Source organism: Chroicocephalus ridibundus, chromosome 8 (assembly GCF_963924245.1).
Source record: "Chroicocephalus ridibundus chromosome 8, bChrRid1.1, whole genome shotgun sequence".
Classification (NCBI taxonomy): Eukaryota; Metazoa; Chordata; class Aves; order Charadriiformes; family Laridae; genus Chroicocephalus; species Chroicocephalus ridibundus.
This window is the reverse complement of record NC_086291.1, coordinates 55499872-55520128: the sequence shown is the minus strand read 5'-3', so window position 1 is coordinate 55520128 and position 20257 is coordinate 55499872. Positions and strand designations below refer to the sequence as shown.

The 20257-nt window shown below is 51.6% G+C and overlaps 1 protein-coding gene across 8 annotated transcripts; it reads right to left on the bottom strand.

Moving 5' to 3' along the window:
• Positions 1-325: 325 nt before the first annotated feature.
• Positions 326-19946, bottom strand: LOC134519889 (uncharacterized). 8 transcript variants are annotated; one of them, XM_063344657.1, is made up of 8 exons: positions 19740-19946; positions 17603-17836; positions 16601-17469; positions 15722-15867; positions 7168-7331; positions 1491-1580; positions 796-921; positions 326-457 (listed from the first exon to the last, which is right to left on the bottom strand). In XM_063344657.1, exons 2-8 carry the CDS (start codon positions 17622-17624, stop codon positions 384-386), a joined length of 1491 nt encoding a protein of 496 aa, XP_063200727.1. In that variant the 5' UTR covers positions 17625-17836; positions 19740-19946; the 3' UTR covers positions 326-383. The 8 variants fall into 8 exon arrangements, with proteins under 8 accessions (XP_063200727.1, XP_063200728.1, XP_063200729.1 ...); XM_063344658.1 differs by adding exons at positions 16060-16203; positions 16271-16320 and having other exon boundaries at positions 326-921; positions 16601-17836; positions 19740-19940; XM_063344659.1 differs by adding an exon at positions 16271-16320 and having other exon boundaries at positions 326-921; positions 15722-16203; positions 16601-17836; positions 19740-19941.
• Between the last annotated feature and the right edge of the window lie 311 nt (positions 19947-20257).

Sequence of the window (20257 nt, the reverse complement as noted above, 5' to 3'; positions counted from 1 at the left end):
TGAGAAACTCTCCTGTTGTCTCATTCCCCCCAATACAGATAGCTTCAAGCTGACATCTGCTTTCACCGTGCCCCGCTTGAAGCTTCCCAAATCATATTTATTTTCAACATGCCCAGCTAGTGCCCCCCACGCAGGCATTCACAGAGCTGTTTCCTATTACCCCATTACCCCATCACACAAGGGCTTCCTTGGGTCCTAACGACGACAGCCTGCCCCTACCCAAATTAAAACCCATGTCTGTTAGGGACCCAGCAAGCCCCGTTCCACCAGCAGCGTCCATCCCCTGGCAGCAGATGAGGCCACTCTGCTGCTCAAACACCTCACTGAAAAGTCCGTCTGATAAAGGGAAGGAATTAGGGAACAGCTTGGAGCTGGATCTGATTTCATACTCCACCAAAGGCATCCTGTGAAGCCTCAGAGCAGGTGGCAAAATCCAGAGCCTCCGAGGAAATGGGACCTGTAAAAAAGACTTTACTGGAAACCCCCATTCCCCACTAGCAAAGTGAGACCCATAGCACTGCCGGTTTGCAGGACCCAGCCAAAATCTGTCTCCCTGCACCACCTGCGAGGTGCCGCTGTGATGCAGAAGGACAGTCTAAAGAGTCCGGGTGCGATGGCAGAGGGCAGGAGGGCTGGGGTCGCTCCTCGCCCCGCGTGGGGCAGAGGCGTTATCCGGGAGAGCAGCTCTGCCCCAAAACGGCTCAGCGGCCGCACACGCGCGCGCTTCACAAACCAACGCCGCCTCGTTCGTCACCGAGAAAAGAGCCCGAATGGGTAAAGCTGGCAGCCTCGCACCAATGTTTTCACAGGCAGACTCGTACGCCGACCTCCGCCGTGGAACAGCCAGCAAATGCCTGGAGTCTGGTTTACATCTGCCATGGGATCCTGTTACATTCCGAACAACCCCTGTCAACGCTGAATCTGTAACAATCAATAAAGAGAGAGAGTCTGTTTGTTTGTTCGTTGCGGGGTTGTTGTTGTTTTTTTAATGTTTTCTCATGCCTAATTGTGTTATTTTGCTACTCCAAGTTTTGCAAGTTTTGCGGCTGTCTCCCCCCCTCCCCTTCTTGTTTTCTTTTAGGACAAGCTGTCATCTTTTCACATCTTTTCACCAGGCCATTGCAAATGTAAAACTGTAAATTGCAGGATTGTGCAAATAGCACTAATAGCATTTGCATAAAAATTGGTTGCAAAGAGCAATTAGCACTTCATTAATAATCAATGAAGGGCCAATTTACACATTGCCCAAAAGCAAATTGTAAATTCAATTTTGTCTATAATTGAGCATTTGGTGCTGGGCAACTATACAATGGTGCCAGAAGAGACCAGCACGGCAGTTTTGGAGTCAAATCTCCAGCGAGTTCAGGTTTCTAGGGATCCCCAACACGGCTCGTTCCGAGGCCAAGCCATCGCCTCCTCCACAACGGAAGGAAACTCCAGGAGGCACGTTGGTTTCAGAGAAAACACACAAATGTCTGCCTGGTACCCACCTTGCTCAGATACAACCCTGTTGGCCGGGGCATGGATGCTGCTTGCATGGCAGAGGTCTCTGTCCTCTCCAAACCCACCTTGCAGCGATGCTGGGGAAAAGGCGAGACGCACAAAGGACATCGGAGAAGAGATGTCACCACCTCGGCACTTAGACCTGAACATCCTCCCGCTGCAGAACCTGCTGGTGCTCTACAAGTGGCACCAGAGCTCTTTACCTCTAGGTTAAGGTCTAACAGAAGTCTTGTGGGTCAAGTATTCCTACTAAGCCAATTCATCCCGTTTCCCCTTTGCCACCTCCATCCGCAAATGACCTTCCTGGGGTACCCCAAATTCGTATGCATCCACTAGGGTCAGAAAAAACCAACAGCCCCGCTTTGTCACTTCAATTTCAGTGTGACTGAAGGGTTCCTGGGTCCTGATTTGGACATTAGGCAATGTATCCCCCCCCTCCAGATGAGTGGCAGCATCCAGTAAACTGGGGCAGCTTACCCGCGGCAACAACTTCCCCAGCCCCAAATTCTCCACTATCTCATCCTCCACTTAAAAGGCACAGCCAGCTCCGTTTCATGAGCGGAGTCTGACTCTAAACCACTTGACATCTGAGGTTTTCTTATCGCATTTTGCGTGGATCTCATGAATCTGGTGAAAAGCTAGACGATCATTTAGCAGGGGTTGGTCGCTTTATCTGTTTTCCATAATGATTTGAATATTATTACAATGGCACCTTTCATCTGGGGATATACATGCACTTTACATATGTTACATTAATTTCACCGATGAGCTGGGGAAGCACTCTTTATCCCTATTGTGCAGATGAGGAAATGGAAGCACGGAGATGATATACCGCTTGCCCAGTATCACACAGGAAGTTTCTGACAGAGCCAGGAATAGAAATCACATCTCCCGTGTCTTATGCAGAAGAATATCTTTATGTCCCTGCCCAGTAACTGAGCCCTTAATCCAGACTAAGACACCCACACAGGACCCACTTTGCCGAGGGCGGCACAGACACCCAGCGACGGCGGTGCCTTGCTCCGGGTGGAAAACTGACAGATCCGAAACGTCCCCCACGGCGAAGGCTGGAAGTGTCCGCTTGGGGGGCTCAAGGGAAGGGAGACCAGCTCCGTCACTGCTTTCCATCCGAAGTGGATGTTATTAGTTGGTGTAAGCAGATGCTCGACATGGGATGCCCGGGACTTCTCAGTTTTCACCCACCGACGTCCCTGCTCCCTTTCTCCTGCCTGTTCAATCCACCTTTACCAAGAGATTGAATTTACAATGGACTTGAACACATTTAAATCCATTTATTGCAAAATTACTTTTCAATAATTACATCACTGTGCTGACTGTGTTGCATAATGAAATTAGCATGAGAGATATTAGAAAGAATATAAAATTATAAGAAATATTGAAATACCTCTTTCACCGTCTGCCTTAGCACAGCCCATAGCTTAACTGGAAAACGAGCGCTGCTCCTGGATGGGATTTAAATGCATCAAGTGTAATTTTATAATGTCTTTTATATAAATTAATTATAATGGTTATTGCTGCTTTACGTTATTAGATTGAAATTTGCCTCCACTTCAGTGCATTAAAAGAAAGCTGCACCCATTTTGCTCAGCAATGCCCTGAAAGTTCTCGTGGCGTGGAGCCATTCTCCCAAATTGATGCCACCAACACGTCTGAAGTTAAAAGCTTTGGGCCGGTGTTGGCATTGCAGTGCCCACCGTGGGTCCCAGACCCACAACCTGGCCCTCGGGGCCAGGCTCGGGGACCCCCCTGGAGATCCTTGGCTGGGATGGGACATTGCACCCCTTCCAAAGGGTGCTTTTCTGCGTTTTCCCCACAGCAACAACAGGGATGCCCGGGCTGGTTTACGCAATCCCACCCAAATTTTGTGTCTGCAGAGAATTGGAGGTGATAAAACGCATTGCAAAATCAATGCAACGACGGAGGTGGAGTGTTTAACTGGGGGCGAGCACAGACCATTAGCAAACCACGGGCTGCTCTCCACTGAGCGCAAAGGTAGAGGAGCTGGGGCCATTGTCATGCAACGCTCTGCTTTAAAAAAGAGTTTGGACACAGCGTAGTGCTAACATTTTGCGTGGTCCCCCCCACTTTTACATGCGCAGTTGTTGCTTTCCTCTTCTAATGGCTGGGCTATTACATGGAAAACCAGTTCGGGAAAGAAGGCGGCGAGCTGTCGGGTAGTCAACTAACCACTGGCTACGCTGGACAAACCACAGTCATGCAAAGCAAAATGAAGACACAGCGATATGCTTTTACTGCCGCTTAATCCTCAATAGAAGTCTACTAATATTCAATTTGTGACATTATTTGCACATTGAATTAATCCAGAAACTAAAGGGCTAATGAGTTATGGAAAGTAGCACATGGCTTAGTTGTAACAACAAGGGCCTGCCGGGCTCCGTGCGGTCAGGGGAGCCTGGTTAAAAATAAAATTTTGCATGCACCGATACACACCAGACGGGCAGGGGAGCAGCAAACTAAACAATGCAAACTATCAGAAAGGCTGTTCACTTAAATGCCCTAAGTTTTCCTTTTTTTCACCCGTGCTCCTCATGGAACACCACAACATTCATTAAGTGTAGCACAGAAAAGCCAGGACGACCAAAGGAAAAAAAAAAAAGGGTAAGAATTACGTCCAGAATTATTTTCCGTGAAAATAATTGTGCAATTTCCTTACAGAGAGCCAACAGGTCTTCAAGGGGAGCTGGTGAAAAAAAGCAAAGACTTGAAGAAGTTAAAGAAGGAAAAGACCAGCGGATATTTTCAGCGTTCAACGCCACCGACGCTCGGCAGGAGCTGCTGTTTTGCTCAACCCTCCACGCTGCAGGACGCCAGCCTTGGTCCACTCCCGTAAGAGTAAGAATTAGGACTTAAAAGTCTGGCTACAAAAAAGAAACAGTCATAAAATTTTCCTCCTCCTCAACCAGCTCTGCAGGAAAATGTGTCTCCAACATTTAATATCTTTCTGATACCCAGGAACACCGGTACGTCCCAGAGCTCTGCCACCTTCCAGCCAGAAACACTGAGCACCGCCACGTTTCTGTCTAAGCACACACCACACCTGGTTTTGGGGCAAATAATCAGAAGGAAGAGGCTGCAATCAGTGATGATGATGGACAATAGGATGAAAAAGCGAGGACCAGCACTTCATCCCACCCCACCGGTTCCCAGTGAGGTGACGGTCCACTCAATTGCCATTTCAGAAGATGTAAAGCTCTTCCCAAAGCCCTTTCCTGGGAAGAAAAGCCAGGGAGAGCCTCATCTTCTGCACGGTCCCATAGATCCTGCCCCTTCCTCAAATTCCCTGTGTGGCAGAAACTCAGTCATCTCTGTTATGTTCATAGAGTTGAAAGCTAGCCTTCTCTACGATCTCCAACCCTCACCTGGGCAGGAAAAAACAAACTCGTAAAGTGGCATATCCAGCAAACTCGGCCCAAAGGCCTCCTCTGCCCTGCACGGGCTTTGTGAATGGTCAAACCAGGCCGGCAGCTCCTGCGTTTCTCTCCCCCACTGCTGTTTTTCCCAGCTCCTGAAGCAAGAGTGAGATGGAGCTGCCAGCAAAGAGGGTTGGAGCCCCTCGTCGCAGATAGAGCCCGGCCAGGGTCAGGAGCTCAGGAATTTGCACCATTTAATAGAAAAAGTGAATAAATCTAAACAGCACTTAACTTATTGATGAAGTAAGAAAGACTGTTTAATGTGGAAAACATAAGCAAGATCAATAGCAGAGCGCACAAATAACTAAAGCTATTGACACATAAGTATTTTAAGCCTAATTGCAGGCATATGCACTTTCTAAGGGTATCTCACCTTCTAATAGCACCCTCGAGATTATGGGGTTAATTGATGCAGCTGTTTACTCCTGGCTCACGTGGTCCAGATTGGGATTCCCTGGAGGATGCTATTAAACTAAAGTGTTTAATGTAGTGCTAAAGAGTGGAGTTTCTAATACTCTTCCCTTGAATGAAGTTGAACAGAAATCTGAGCAAACTTCTCTTCCCCAGGTGGAAACTGCAGCTCAGCGTTGGAGTAAGTCGCCCCGCGCTCCTCACAGGGAGAGCCTTGCACCGGGGAGAAAGATTTGCTCGGGTTTATTTGTTAGACTGAGGATGTAGGGATGCTCTCAGGTTTTTTTTTCCTCCCAGATCACAGGCAGGAGAAGAGACCTACAGACACGCTGCATTTTGGCACCGCTGTTGGACAAGGAATCCCAGGAAGGCAATGCAACTCGCTCCCGTGGCTTTTCAGATTGACTCTGCGTTCAGTATGACACCGTGCTTTGTTCTTTTTGAGGTGGCCGAAAGGAGGATTTGGGCTCTCTTGGGGAAGGAGAACGGGTAACAGCAGCAGTGGTGCAGCCAACCCGGGCCGTTCAGCTGGATGGCAGTGGGGCAAACAAAGACCGCCAGAAAAGGGGCTCTTAAAACCAGTCTTCTCCTTTTGTAATTTGTCCCTGGTCTGGTTTGGTACCTTTGAAAACCAGGTAGACGCCTACATATGACACGTGTTTCCAAGACTGACCACCCTGGTAAAAGTGCGCAGCCTCCCCGTACCCATCCTACGGTGTACAACACAAAGCTCAACTACCTTTATCTCTGTAACGGGAAGGTCTTGGCTCTCCTTCACCTCCATCCACCGCCACAAGCCTCTCCCCAGTGAGGTTTGAGCGAAGCAAAGAAAGCAACGATGGAGATTTCATCTCTGCAACCCCACACCACCACCCAGACCCTGCCTGGAGGCACCTTGGAGCCTCCTCTCCCAGGGTCCAGCCTCCTGCCCACCATCTCCTCCAGCCTCTCACTCTCAGTGAGGCTTTCTAATCGCCATGAGGAAGAAATTGCTTTCTCCATTTGGCTTTCCCTTCCTGAGAGGACACACAGACAATGAATCTGATGAGGACAGGGATGTCCCTGGAGCGAGGGGCACGGGGCTGGCCTGCCTGGATTCAGCGAGTGGGGCAGCACCCTGATCTCAGAGCCTTCAAAGTCCACCCACAGAATCAGGTGCAACGCGTGGACCCTTTAAAATCATCCTCTCCCTCCACAACGGCCTTCCTGCCGCAACTTGAGATTTTTCTTCTCTTTTAAAATCAATTAGCTTGAAGCCATTTTACAAAAGCCTTTCCGCAGGATAGCTATTCCCAGGGAAAACGCTCCTTTCTATTGCCTCCATCCACATTGCGTCTCCCTTGAGAGGGGCAGAGGGATGGTGGGAAGAGAACATTATGTTTGTAGCCCAGATAATGTTACCAGCTCCACAGAAAATGCTTCCAGAAAGAAGCCGTGCTGGCTGGCGCACGCAGGACGCGGTTGGGAGTGTGCTGAGTTAACTAGATCGGTGGTTTCAATGTGTTGCCTACAGACTCCGGAGGGACCCATCAGGGGTTGTGGAAGGTAACTGAGAAAAGCTGGTTTGCCGTCCGTCAGCGCAAATGTTAAGCGTATGGAGGGGTCTGCACACGCACCATGAAAATCTGGGGGTTCTGTGAATTCAAAAAGGCTGAAACCATGGGTGAAGTGGGTTTGGGGGCTGTTTCTCCTCTTTCTGCCCCACTTTTCACAAGGAACGTGGAACAGAAAGAGGTTGTGTCTTCTGCAGGTGGATGGGGGTTGTCTAGGGGAGAAAACCATCATCGGCCTCAAAACATACCTGTGCCTGCTCCCTCCTCCCCTCGTGTCTGGGACCTCCGTGGTTTTGGGAAGCTGTGTCCGGAGCTGGAGAAGGGGAGAGCTTCCCGCTGAGGCAGCATGACCACACTCCGGCTCCCAGCGTCCCGGCTCTGCACCGCGCTGACCAGACGCTTCTGGGCAAATCTGGGGGAAAAGGAGAAATAATATGAGAACAGCGGAACCCCCGAAGGCCGGAGATCTGGGCCGTGTGCCGAGGGATGTGCTTGCAGCGCCTTGCAGAGGCGGACATGAAGAGAAAGGGAAGGGTCTGCGTCCACGGTGTTTCCCCATCTGCTCCTCAACTCTTGCCTTGCCCCGCAGTAAATATTTCTAGCACCGGGACACCCCCAGTTCTCACCTCTCGCACACGAACTCCCCTGAGCCTTTCTGGTTTTATTCTGGCCGTGATATTTCTGCCCTCGGCGCAAAGTCTCCGCCTTGCTTGTCTTTAGCCCGCTGTGCCCTCCAACCCTTTCCCTTGCCCATCAGCCCTCCAAATTTGGGTCCTGGAGCCAGAAAAGCAGCTCTTCTGGGTCATTTTAAGCGCGTGCTGCATCCTTATCAACCTGTGTCATGGAGCAAGGTCGGTGTCGGCTCCTCTTCTCTCCCTGCCCTCTTCCAGCCCGCCTAACTCCAACCCCTGCCAGGGGACGGTCCTCGAGCCCTGTCACCACCCGGCCTCAGGGCACCGCACCGTCTTCACGGCTGCACCCAAAAGCGGGCTGTGAGCCTGTGCCATGGACAAGGGCACCAAGCCTTGCCTGGGGAAGGCATTATTAGCCTCCTTTTGCTGGGTTTGCTCACGTTGGTGCCCACGCAGGTGATTTCCCAGCCTCCAGCAGTGTCCTGGACCCTTGCTGTGACTTTCCACCCGGACCAGCGAGCCACGACTGCCCCTCCAAACCCACACCATGACTCTTCTGCCGGCTACCGCCGCCGCGAAAGCAGGCTTAAGCGAAGCTGTTTTATTTCACAAATGCAGCCGGGCCAGCGTACAGCCGGCTACCGAGGCTTCGCTGCTGTGTGCTAACTCATTAAATGACGGCAATTTAATTGCTTGCAATTGTCCGTCCATCCCCTGAATGCCACGCTCGCCGCAGCATGGGGCACGGGTGGTCTCCCATCCCAGGAGGGACATCACGTGGTCCCAGCCCAATCGGTCCCTCACAGCCCCCAGCGCTGGCCTTACAAAACCGGGCGAGGGGCAGAAAAAAAATAAATATGAAAACAGCCCAAAACGCTGCAATGGAAAACCAGGGAGAGAGGAAAATTAACTAAGAAATATGCAGCCTTGATGTCGATTCGCTAAAGAATATTTATTGTCCTCTCATGCGTCTTGCTTGCTCTCCTAACAGATAGAATATTTTTGAAAGATCTAGTCTCCCTTTACCACCGCTGTCTCTCTCCTGCCCTTTCTCTGTCTCGCTAGCTCCGTCTCTGCCTCTCTGATACCAACTCTGACAAACCGTGCGATTCTGACGGAAAATTCATTAGTCGTTCCTTTTTTTTTTTTTTTTTTTCCCCTTCCCCATTTTCCCAGTCAGCTTCGCGCCTGATCTGTCAGCCTCTTCCATCCTGATTATCTGGAGACGCCAATTTCAAAGAGACATCTTAATAGTGATGTCAACGAATTAATTAGATGTGTTAATGAGCTAAAAGCAACCCAAATTAAATTAATGCAGTAATAAGCACAGACAGCAAAATTAGCTCCAATTTCTGTAAATGATTCTGAACTGTACACAACATCTCATCCTGCTAGAACATTACCATCCCCCAAAGCTAATCAAGAACTCCAGTGCAATTAACTGCTTAATTACAAAACACACACACAGCTCATAGATCCAGCAGCAGGAGGGGTGCGCCGGGCTGCGGAGCGAGCGGGGAAATTCTCCGCAACAAACGCGGCGCCTCGGTCCCCCCAGGAGAGGCTGCATCCCCCCGCCAAAACCACCCCCCGGGCTCCTCAACGGGGTGCTCGGAGCCAGGGCGGGAGCAGGGACAGGAGGAGGGTGGCCGGGCACCATCCCCGGCAGCATCCCACGTGCCAGGTCCCGCCGTGGGACAACCAGGGCTGCTCGCCACGCCGCGCCCAGCGCCGTCCCACCGGCGGCAGAGATGCGCCCATCGCCCCGCGTTGTTTATGGTGTTCATCAGACTGGGGGCTGCGTGGAAAAGCCTAATTGTCCAGCTCTGCTCGCCTCCCCCCAGGGACGAGCGGGAAGCCACTAATAGCTTTGCAGAGCTGCTCAGGTATCTGATTAGCTCTAATTGCAGCTGGGAAGGCAGCGGGAAGGAGCGGGATAGTGCTGCGGATGGAGGGAAGGGGAAGAGGATGGTGGAAATGTGAAGAAAGAAAGGGCTGGGGGGGAAGGATGGAAATCCCTGGGATGGGGTGGGGGCACGCATGAAGAAGGAAAGAGAAAGAGAAGGCCAATGGAGGAATGATGGACGCAAACAACAAAAAAAAAAAGAAGAGGAAAAACCAGGCAAACAAAGAAATGGAGCCAGAAACAAAGGGAAGGAAGGCGAGACAAAGAGGGCTGCACGCTGCCAGGCCCCGCGGAGCAGCCGGGGCAGGAGGGATGACGAGACCAGAGCGGGTCCCATCCCGGCCCCATCCCGGTCCCGCAGAGCCGGGATGTGCTGGGGACGGTGGGAAACGCATCCGCCTCATGGCAGGATGGCACTACCGATTTGGAGGTTGCGGAGTCATTAGTCCGCCTAGTAAACGAGGAATATTTGCAATAAAGATGAGGGCAGAGATTCGCCGTGACAAATAGCATCTCTGTGTTTCTCTTTTTCCCCCCACCTTTTATTGCAATTAGCTCGGTCTGTTAATAAGCAAAGGATATTTTTAGTTAATTTCAGTTCCAGTTAATTGATTCAAAAGCGAAACCCAGCAACTGAGTTAATTGATCCATGCATCTTATGTTGTAGCGGCGAGGTACTCTCCGGGCAGCTGCCGTCGCTGGGGCTCGTAATGGCCCGGGAAGGACGGAGAGCGGGGCTGTGACATGGGGGGACGGCAGAACCCCTCCGCCCCGAGGATGGGGGGTGAATCCCACTGCCCCCAGCAGCTGTGACACTTGCCCCTTGATGCGGAATGAGCTGCAGGGCGATAGCCTTTGCTTGCCTGGTGTGGGAAGCTGCCAGCCCCCGTGCCAGCCCCCGTGCCAGCCCCCGTGCCAGCCGGTGTTTGCGTGCTGCAGCAGAAATGCTCATCCCACAAAGGTGGGCGCAGGGGATGCCCTGGCTGGCTCCCTCCGGCGGGACGTCCAGCCCGGCACGCTGTCTCCCACGGGCACAGCGGGAGATGACGTTGAAGGAGAGCAGGCTACCTCGTCCCTTTCCAACCCCCTGGCGCTCCCCGAGCTGTCTCGGCAGGGATGCTGGAGGGTGCGTCCCTGCCTGGGGATTTTAGCTGCCGTTTATAAAGCTATTTCCATGAGTTTGTCTAATCCCCTTTTCCTCCTGTGGCAGCAAGTTCCCAAAGTTCAGTACCTGCTGTGTCCAGAAGTGCTGTCTTTTATCTACCTCAAACTTAATCTCTCCTGTTTTCAGTCGAGTGCCCTTGTTCTTCTATTGCAGGATTTGGTGAACGACGGTTCCGTGTCCAGCTTATCCGCCGCCTTCAGGATTTCCTAACCCCCAGCCAAATCCCCCTTCAGCCTTTTCCACCTCTCCAGGACAGGCAGCGCCATTCCCTACCTGCCCTGTGTGTCTGCATCTTCTCATGAGGGACCGGTCCTTCTTTTTCACTGGAAGACCGGATCTCCTTGTCTGTTGATCGAACACAAGGGTGTCGTGTCCCTGGACTGCTGATGGTCCCCAGCTGAGGGTGCTCACAGCCACGAGCAGCCCACACTTCGCAGTATTTTCGCTCGGGATTAACATAGTCTGTCCTGCACCTGACTGCCGCTTTTGGGGAATTTTGGTTCTGTCAGTGCAGGCGGAGGCAGCCTCCACCTCTGATCCCACAAACCTGCACACCCAGCGCCCCGCAGTCGAGGGTTCCACACACCGAGAGGACCACGGGCTGCCCGGCCACGCGGCCGCCATAGGCGTGTGTACACGCTTGGATCATACGTGACTTCAGAAGCTGGGCTGAAGTCCAGCGGCAATCGAGGAGACAGCTTTGCGAGTCGTTTCCTCTAAAGCAAGGGCTGAGAATAACTCCCCAAACGCCTTCCTGAAATACCTGTTGAGACAGGTCTCCTGTGTTCTCTACAGACCGTTAACGTTTCTTCTTGCCTATTGCTCCTGATAGCTCCTCATGTCAATTCACAACCACCTAATCATTTCCAGGGGAAAAACAAAACTCCTGGGGCAGATAAACCAGAACTGTCAAACACTTGAAGAGCAGAAGCCATAAATTGGATCTCACTGTAATAGGCACTACGCAAACAGAAGAACACCCGGGCTGTGATCTACGAAACCAGCTTCGAAACAAGATGCAAATCATGATGGTGACAAACGGAGAGGCTCTTGGCTTTCTCTGCACCGTCCTGGGGACCAAAGGGCAAGTCTACAGGCAGTTCAGCATCTCTCAAAGTACACGATGGCCAGTCATTGTACACGTGCCCCACAGCAACCCACTTTAAGTAGACAAAATTTTCACAGAATCACAGAAACTTCAGAGTTGGAAGGGACCTCTAGAGATCATCTAGTCCAGCTCCCTTTTCCTGGCGTCTCCATGGCGTCAGAAAGGGATCAAAACGCAAAGCAACCTATCTTGAAGGACACAACAGAGGTTTTCTAAACCTGATTTGCTGAAGGCACAGAGGAATGTGGTCCGTAAGGTACACGCCGACAGCAAGAGCATGTTCCTGAGGCGGCCACCAGCCCCCTCCAGCACACACCTCTCCTGCTCGGTGGCCCAAAGTGGCCACGGGCTGAGCGACCCCATGCAACAGGGACCCCTCTCTGCTCTTCCCACGGCTCTGCCCCCGCACCCTTTCCCAGTTACCCCTCTGAAGCGCTGGCACAACACGTCACCTGCGCCAGGCTTTGGCACAACTGTACCTTCAACTCGCTGAGAAGAAACGCAGAAGGTGTTAACTTTCCTGTTGATGAGGACAGAAAAGTTGGGATAAAAATGGCACGTAATTGAACATACTCTGATGATTTTGTACCTGGCCACTACTTTACAGCTCTCACTTTGATTTTAATAACAGGAGTTACGTTTTAAGGCAAATAATTCACTTTTCCCAGGGACGTTAAGTGTATTATTTCAGTCTCTGAAGGCTACATACCACGGCAATGAGAACTAGTGATAGACAGACAGACAGATTGCTTAGTCTCTGCCACTGCAGTATAACTAAGGACTTACCTAATGAAAGAGCTTAATAAAAATAACATTTTTCAGAAAGTGCATGCTTAAGCGATTTTCTGGAATAGGGCCTAATAGCGAGTCCTCTGTGCCAGGAAGACGTAGCTCATCGTGAAGCAGTTTTTTAAATGGGGATGTTACGGTGCACTATCCACGTAGAAAAACCAGTAGGTGCAAAGCCGGGCGAGGAGCTGAGCTGCTCCAATGTGGTGGGCTCTGAGAGCACTCGGCATCTCCCAGGACCGAGGTGCGGGTCCCAGCAGCTCGGCCGGCATTTGGATGTGGGTGACCCTGCCCTTCCCAGAAGGGAGAGGCACGGTTTGCTTTTAGCGCTGGTTGGGAAAAGTTGAAAGGAGAAGGTACTCGTCAACAATGCTGCAAATCGCCCCCACTTTAAAATGCTAGGTCCTCGATTTGTCAGTGTATTTTTGAATAATTTACAGCGGATTTGGCAGGTCGCCGTGACATATAGGGTAATATGCAGGTGGAACACTTTTGAAAGAGAAGTTAATACTTTCCTGGAGAATAAGGAAATAATTGTGTCAAAACAAGCCTTAAGCACTGAGGTTTACCTGTTTCTCAACACACAGGAGTTTGCAAACATGACTCCCATTAAAGCAAATGAGAAACACACATATGAGTCTGTGTGCCTTGAGAAGAAAATATTCTTCACGAGTGCCTTTCTTGGTGTTGTATGATCAATCCACCATCTGCTTTTATTTATTCATGATTTCTCAGATTACCACAACAATATTGACATTAAATACAGCTTTGGCTTATTAATTTTTTTTTTCATTCATATGTATTTTAAGTCAATTTTATTGACTTCCCCTTGGCTTGCTCTTTTAGCTGTTTGCTTGTTCTCCTGGCCTGCTCCTCTGTGCATCCATTTCCCATGTTTTCTTTCCAGCTCCTTGTTTATTGAATCACAGAATAGTTTGGGTGGGAAGGGACCTTTTTAAAGCCCATCTAGTCCAACCCCAGGCCACGGGCAGGGGCATCTTCAACCAGATCATGTTGCTCAGAGCCCCGTCCAACCTGACCTGGAACGTTTCCAGGGATGGGGCATCTCCCACCTCTCTGGGCAGCCTGGGCCGGGGTCTCACCACCCTCAGCATAAAAATTTTCTTCCTTATATCTAGTCTAAATCTTCCCTCTTTTAGTTTAAAGCCATTACCCCTCGTCCTATCGCCACAGGCCCTGATAAAAAGTTTGTCCCCATCTTTCCCGGAGCCCCTTTAGGGACTGGAAGGGGCTGGAAGGTCTCCCTGGAGCCTTCTCTTCTCCAGGCTGAACCCCTCCAACTTTCTCAGCCTGTCTTCATAGGAGAGGACAGGTTCCGTCCTCTCTGTCCTCCTTCTGTTCCAGGTCACCATCGGTGAGTAATTTACTGTTCCAGGTGCTGTGGATGAGCTGAATGAAGATCCCCTTGAGCAGACTGAAAACGTTCCCAGCTCAGGCTGGAGGTCTGGGGAAGTGCTGCTCGTCCCAGGACCACTGAGGCTCCACAAAGCTGCTCCCAGACCCTGTAGCTATTCCAAGGTGGTGGGGACAGGACACCCACATCCCAAGGAGACCATCAGTCTCCCCCACACCGAGCATACGCAGACATGTCAGCAGCTGTCGTGAAACTCGGAACAGACAATTGTTAACTATATTTGTGCCGTTTCCTACCTCATTGCCCGCCAAGATCCTGGGCCTGTGTAGGACTGCACGCCTTCTGACAACCCACCTCTGACTTAGACCTGTCACTTCACGACTCTTCCAGCTCATCTCCACATCCCCTTCATTCTTCACCTCTTCATTGCCTCAGCCCAGTTTCAAGCGACACAGACCACACCAAACGGCCAAGCAGCAAAAGGCTCCCAGCTAAGGACCAAGTCTCCACTCAGACCTTAGCCCTCAATTTCAAGGAGCATTTTTGCCTACAAACACATCGTTTTGGTTCTTGTTCTAAGTATGCCATGCCTATGAAAGAGGATGAGTCTCGTCCTACCCCACAGCAGCGATTCACAATCCCACACCCCCCAAGAAGCTCCATGTCCATTCTAGAGGGTATTACCATGGACACTGCCACTGTTTTCATAGAATCATAGAATTGTCAGGGTTGGCAGGGACCTTAAAGATCACCTAGTTCCAACCCCCCTGCCCTGGGCAGGGACACCTCCCGCCAGATCAAGTTGCTCAGAGACCCATCCAGCCTGGCCTTAAAAACTTCCAGGGATGGGGCTTCCACCCCCTCTCTGGGCAACCTGTTCCAGTGTCTCACCACCCTCATGGTGAAGAACTTCTTCCTAATGTCCAATCTGAATCGACCCGTCCCTAGTTTTAATCCATTCCCTCTAGTCCTACCATTACCCGACATCTTAAAGAGTCCCTCCCCAGCTTTCTTGTAGGCCCCCTTAAGAGACTGGTAGGACACAATAAGGTCTCCTTGGAGCCTTCTTTTCTCCAGACTGAACAACCCCAACAACAGTTTTCTGCAAGGTGTTTTCCCTGCCTCTCCAGTAATCTTCCTTTTTCTCTGTTTCTGCAGCTTTATCTTCCCCGTGTCCCTCGCGGGTCCGCACTCGCTCCTCTTTGTGCTCCGCTCTCTGATCACCGCTTCCCTCTCTTGTCATATTCTTCACTTGTGGAGTAACAACCTGTCACATTCATAACCTCTTTGCACCAAAAATGTTCTTTGATCTGTGTAAACTACATTTGATGCTGAAATCCTTGATATTAATATCTTTTGTTTGTGTGTCAATGTTCTCTAGAATCTAATTAAGCAATGTTTTGAGAGCATTATATATGTTTGAACAATTTGGCAGAGCAGACAATATGAGCTATTGACCTGCAAGGATAAATTGTGCTTGCAGATCCGAGGAATTCACACGTGCGCGCTTCTTTATGCTATTTCTTCTGAAATATGTGCATTCGGAAAGAGGCCTCGCTTTGTAATAATCTCTGCAAGGCTTAATCAAGTATCTGCTCGTACTCTTTACTGTAATTGCAGCGGCAGTTACAGCAGGGCAAAACAGAAGCAGGTTTAAGCTAACCAAGAAAAACAATAATAAAATAAAACAAAGAGCAAGTTCTACCCAAACGCTAAATAACAGGGATTATTCAATCAATAGCCTCTTGTTATGAATGAATAGGCTAAATTGCCTTTGAATGATGTAAAGATTGACAAGGCATAGGTCAGCCTAATATAACTACTTACCCTAATTTGACTTGGGCAATTTGAAAGGCGGCAGCGGGGTCAAGCCCGCCGCGGCGGCGATGCCGAGCACGTCCTCGGAGGGAGCGCGGAGACGGGGATGGCTCAGGACCCGGCGGCCAACGCTGCATCCCTCCACTGGATGGGACCTTGAGAGGGTTTTTTAGAAGAAGGAGGAAGGGAGGGAAGAGAGCAACGGCAAACTGCAGGAAGGCACGGCGGAGAGACGGCACCGCAGGGTGCGGAGCTGCGGTGCGCAGTCACTGCCGGCCCCGCTCGCTGGAAAAAGGTCTTGTGGCTTAAGAAAAATAAATCGGAGCACGTTTCTGAGTTTCCCCCACCTTGCCAGCTAAGCCTGTTCAGATGTAGCTACCAGGTAAGAGCAGATCCTGACACCGGGTTTGGAGCCCAGCTTTCCCCATCCCCATCCCAGGTATTTGCTGTTGAATGGGGGACGCGATGCCGTTACAGGAGGGAGCAGAGATCTGGGGAAGAGAAGCTTGTTAAGGAGCTGGAAACAAGGGAGCCCAGCACAATGACAGTGATACTCACCAGGTAGGGCTGGGAACACTGGGGAATGGCTCCACGTTCACTACGCTGGACTGGAAAGGAGTTAGAGATTCAGTTTGGAAAACAGGCATGTTTTGAACGGTGGGGTTAATTCACCCCAAACCACCTGCCCAAACCTGCTACGGGACGCACACCTATGGCTGGAGCCATGAACGTGTCTCTGCTCCTGGAGCAGCAAGAGCAAAGCTGCGGGACATGTGAAATAAAGGGCAGTTTTGAACAGGGGAAGTTTGATGAAAAGAACAGACAGGATTTTACTGCCAGAAACCACCCCCAGCAACACCCCATCCCCAGCATCACCCCATCCCTCACCCGGATTCCACCAGGTCCTGAACCGCAGGAACCGCCCCCCCCCGGGGCTAAATTCAAGCTCCAGATGAGGGCCACCAGCTGATCCAGCCATGCTCCCACAGAGCTCTGCGTCTCCGGCCAAAATAATATCAGCTCCCCGCAATGGATTTCCTCAGCTGGGCACCGGCACAGCACCGAGGGGTCCGATCCGCCCGCGCCCGCCATGGAGGATGCAGGGCGAGAAATGTTCTCCATGGGAATTTGAGTTTTTCTAACACTCGCCCGGTTTGCAGGATGGTTTCGCATCCCTTTTCCTGGTAACGGATAACGTCCCGAGGTTGCGTACAAACCATTTTGTGTACAAACACCCATTTTGCGTCGTGCTTTGGGCAGCTCAGGGTGGACGAAGGGCCACGGGAGACTCTGCCTGTGCCCTTGTGTGGGGAGAAACTTCCCTGGAGCGCCCCGCTTCTCCAGCGCTCCGGCATCCCGTGCCTGGCCTCCAGCAAGGCCGGGCTCCTCCAGAAACAGCACAGTGCCATCTGTTGGCTTCCTCACCCTGCGAGGGAGCAAAACCCTCGAAAGTCTGGGGAAACGGGAAAAAACTGGGGGGAAAAAATATGTTAGGTGCATGCTGGGTTTGCCCAAGCTGCTGCCTGCCCTCCTCTCTAACTTCTGCAGAGATGATGGGTCTGGTGGTGTAAACGCTTTTTCTTTTCCATCTGATGCCTGGTGTTGCGTGTGAGCGGGGCCGTGGCACTGCCCTCCTTGTGGCTCCGCTTCTCCAGCGACAGCGGTGACGGTGACACCTCCGTCCCACCGGGATACCGGATAATTAACCACCACCACCGCCGCCATGCACCGTGTCTCTTCCAACACGCCTTCCTGGGCTTTTTTTTCCAGGTGGAAAATGGGATTCGTTCAGGGATACACAGATATTGCATGACCCTGATGGAACTGCCAACATCCAGACAGCCTGGATGGACGGACAGCACAGGCAGAACGTGCCCAGGGATCACGTACCTGCACAGTAAATCCCACACATCCAACTTCGGCACAGCAAATTGAGCAGAAATGGGTATCTCCTGAAAAACCTTTGGTTCGACGCGCTCCTGGGTGAAGGAAGGAGTGCCCTCGCCCTGCCCCGTCTCACTGTGTTTTACCGGGAAGCGCCGACCCCGAGGCGGTGGGTGGATTTATCGCCGCGCGGTGCTCGCGTCTCAGCGTCAGCGCTCGGGGATGATTCAGGCTGAATGGCTGTGAACAAACGCAGATTATGTTACTGCTGTACAGGATTAAGGAACGCGGCTCTGCTCTGAACATTTTTCATTGCGTTAAAGCAATAAAGAAAAAAAAAATGTCAAAAACCCACTAAAATTCCTAATGGAGGGAAAAAAATTATTTTTTTCGGATTTTTTTTTTTTTTTTTTTTAACCCGTTTTTCTTACTGGAGGTGAAGGTTTTGCAAGCGAACGCAGAGATGGTGGGCCACAGCACGGCATCGAAGGATGCTGCCTGGGGCCAGGCGGGAAGCCCAGGCTCCATCCCTGATCCTGCCCTACCTCCTCTCTCCCGCCTTGCGTTTTCCACCTGCAAAGGCAGATAACGCTGCTGACCCCCTCCACCTCATGGGAGCAGCCCAAGGCTTCATTACTTAATGCCCGCCAACGGACTTTGAAGATGCAAAGCGCTCCGTAAATGTGAAATATTATTATTCTTGCTACAAAGCAAGGAGTGAAAATAGACAGGGATAAAGTTCCGCTGAAGAGCTCTCGCTTTGCGGATAAAATAGTGGCTTGAACGATGGACGGCTAGAAAGTTTACACCACTTCCACAGAAAAATGCAATTACCACCTGGAGTAGTTTCACTCTTGAAATTACAGTGTGCTCACATGTGTCCGGAACAACCACGTTTAGTTTGGATGTGGTGGAGAGGATGGGAGAGGGTGACGCTGGGGTGTCCCCATCCACGTCCATCCGCCCCAGGAGCCGGGCCGGGGGCGCTCCCCCCATCCCCGATGTGTTTTCGGCAGCAGGTCTTCGCTGCTCTCTACCCAGAAATGGCATTTTTCACACTCTGGAAAGTGTTATAACCACGTTATTTAACCTGCTTTTCGCAGCCAGGCAGATGTCCTTGCGCTCCAGATGATGGTGTCAGGGCCCCAGTGGCCACAGACCAACCACCGGGGAGCCAGCCTGGGGGGAAATCAAGGGCTTCCAAAATTTTCTGCTTCCCTTACATTAAAAACTAAGCGGAGGAAATGCTTGAATCGCTATTTCCGAGCTGAGACGTGCCTGTTTCTGTGCTCATCCCATGGGACGAGCTGGAGGACGTGGGGGACAACCTGCGCATCAGCTCTAGCCACCGTGGCATGGAAAGGGCGATCTCTTTCTGGAGTTCTCGTAATGATTTTTTTGACCCAAATTTTAACGAAAAGAATTTCCCCATCTGCTCCTTCATCACCACTAAACCCTCCAATGTTTCAAAAATACAGGAAGGGCGGTGGCATCCAGCGGCCCGAGCTGTATTTCGGGAGGGAGGATGCTGCACACCAGGGTGAGCCCAAGCACGGCAAAATCCGTGCCTCGGTTTCCCTTCCCGTGAGACGCAGCTAACATCTATTGACCCATGTGCAGAACACTTTCTAAGCCGCGCATGAGAGGCCTTACACAAGTAGTTATTAATATTAATAATAATAATTGTTGTTGTTACTAAGCCAACTATAAAAATAATTTTTCAGAGAAACGAAGTGCCCTGTCTCCCGGTGATAGATTACAGCGATGCTAGAAATTACTCACAGTATGAAGCTGGTTTCCAGTCTGGTTCCTTTCAATAAATTACAGACCCGAGTCCCGAGTGCGTGCAATATACCAAAGTAAATCCAAAGTAGGCAGAAAGTGTATTCTCCCGTCAGTTTTGCTCACGATCCTTTGAGGTTTTCTCCTGAGGACGCGCAGTTAAATATCCCCCCTGCAGTTTCCCAGCACCTTTTCTGGGGCTGGTGGGGGCCGCGGCAGGGCTGTGCGGGGGGAAAGGGGGGCCCCGGCACAAATGGGGACCTGCAACTGTCCGAGGGGACGCATCCCGGCCACCCCATGCCCACGCACCGCCACCCCTGGGTGCCGCTCACCCCTCACCCGCTGCGCCCCACGACCTTACCGGGGTGGGCTGCGGCTCCCCTTGCGCCATCTTCTTTTTTTTTTTTTATTATTTTTAAAAAAAAAATTATTTTTTTTTTTTCATTTTCTGGTTTCGCCGCTCTTATTTATCCGCTAAATTCCTTCCAGATGGGGCTGCCGCTTTGCCTCCGTCCCTGGCGCGGGTGCCACGGGCGCGGAGGCTGCCCGCCGGCAGGTGTAGGGCAGAGCGCAGCATATGCCGCGGGTTTGGCAGCGCCGGCTGCGGCGGCGGCGGCTTCTGCGCGTGTCTCGCCGGGCAGAGCTCAGCTGGGACCTGGCGCCGCTCGCAAACACCATCTGGCCTTGGCAGGACTGACGCCCGAGGAGCCCTTCCCCGCCTTGGCAGCCCGGGCGGGCGGACGGACGGATGGACGGACGGAGCCAGCCATGCTCGGCCGAGGTGCCGCGACGCCGCTGGGGACGGGGCTCGGAGAAGGGATTGGGGGGTTTGTTGCCGGGAGCTTGACCCCATGCAAAGGGGAGCCTCCGGCAACCCTC

What these genes read in the sequence shown, in the direction of transcription:
- LOC134519889 (XM_063344656.1), bottom strand. Translation starts at nt 17,437, where the DNA reads ATGGCGGCGGTGGTGGTGGTTAATTATCCGGTATCCCGGTGGGACGGA. An exon ending in GGAGGAGGGAGCAGGCACAG is followed by an intron (nt 1,581 to 7,167) that starts GTATGTTTTGAG and finishes CCTTTTCCCCAG; the next exon opens with CATCGCTGCAAGGTGGGTTT. An exon ending in CAGGGTTGTATCTGAGCAAG is followed by an intron (nt 922 to 1,490) that starts GTGGGTACCAGG and finishes TGATTGTTACAG; the next exon opens with ATTCAGCGTTGACAGGGGTT.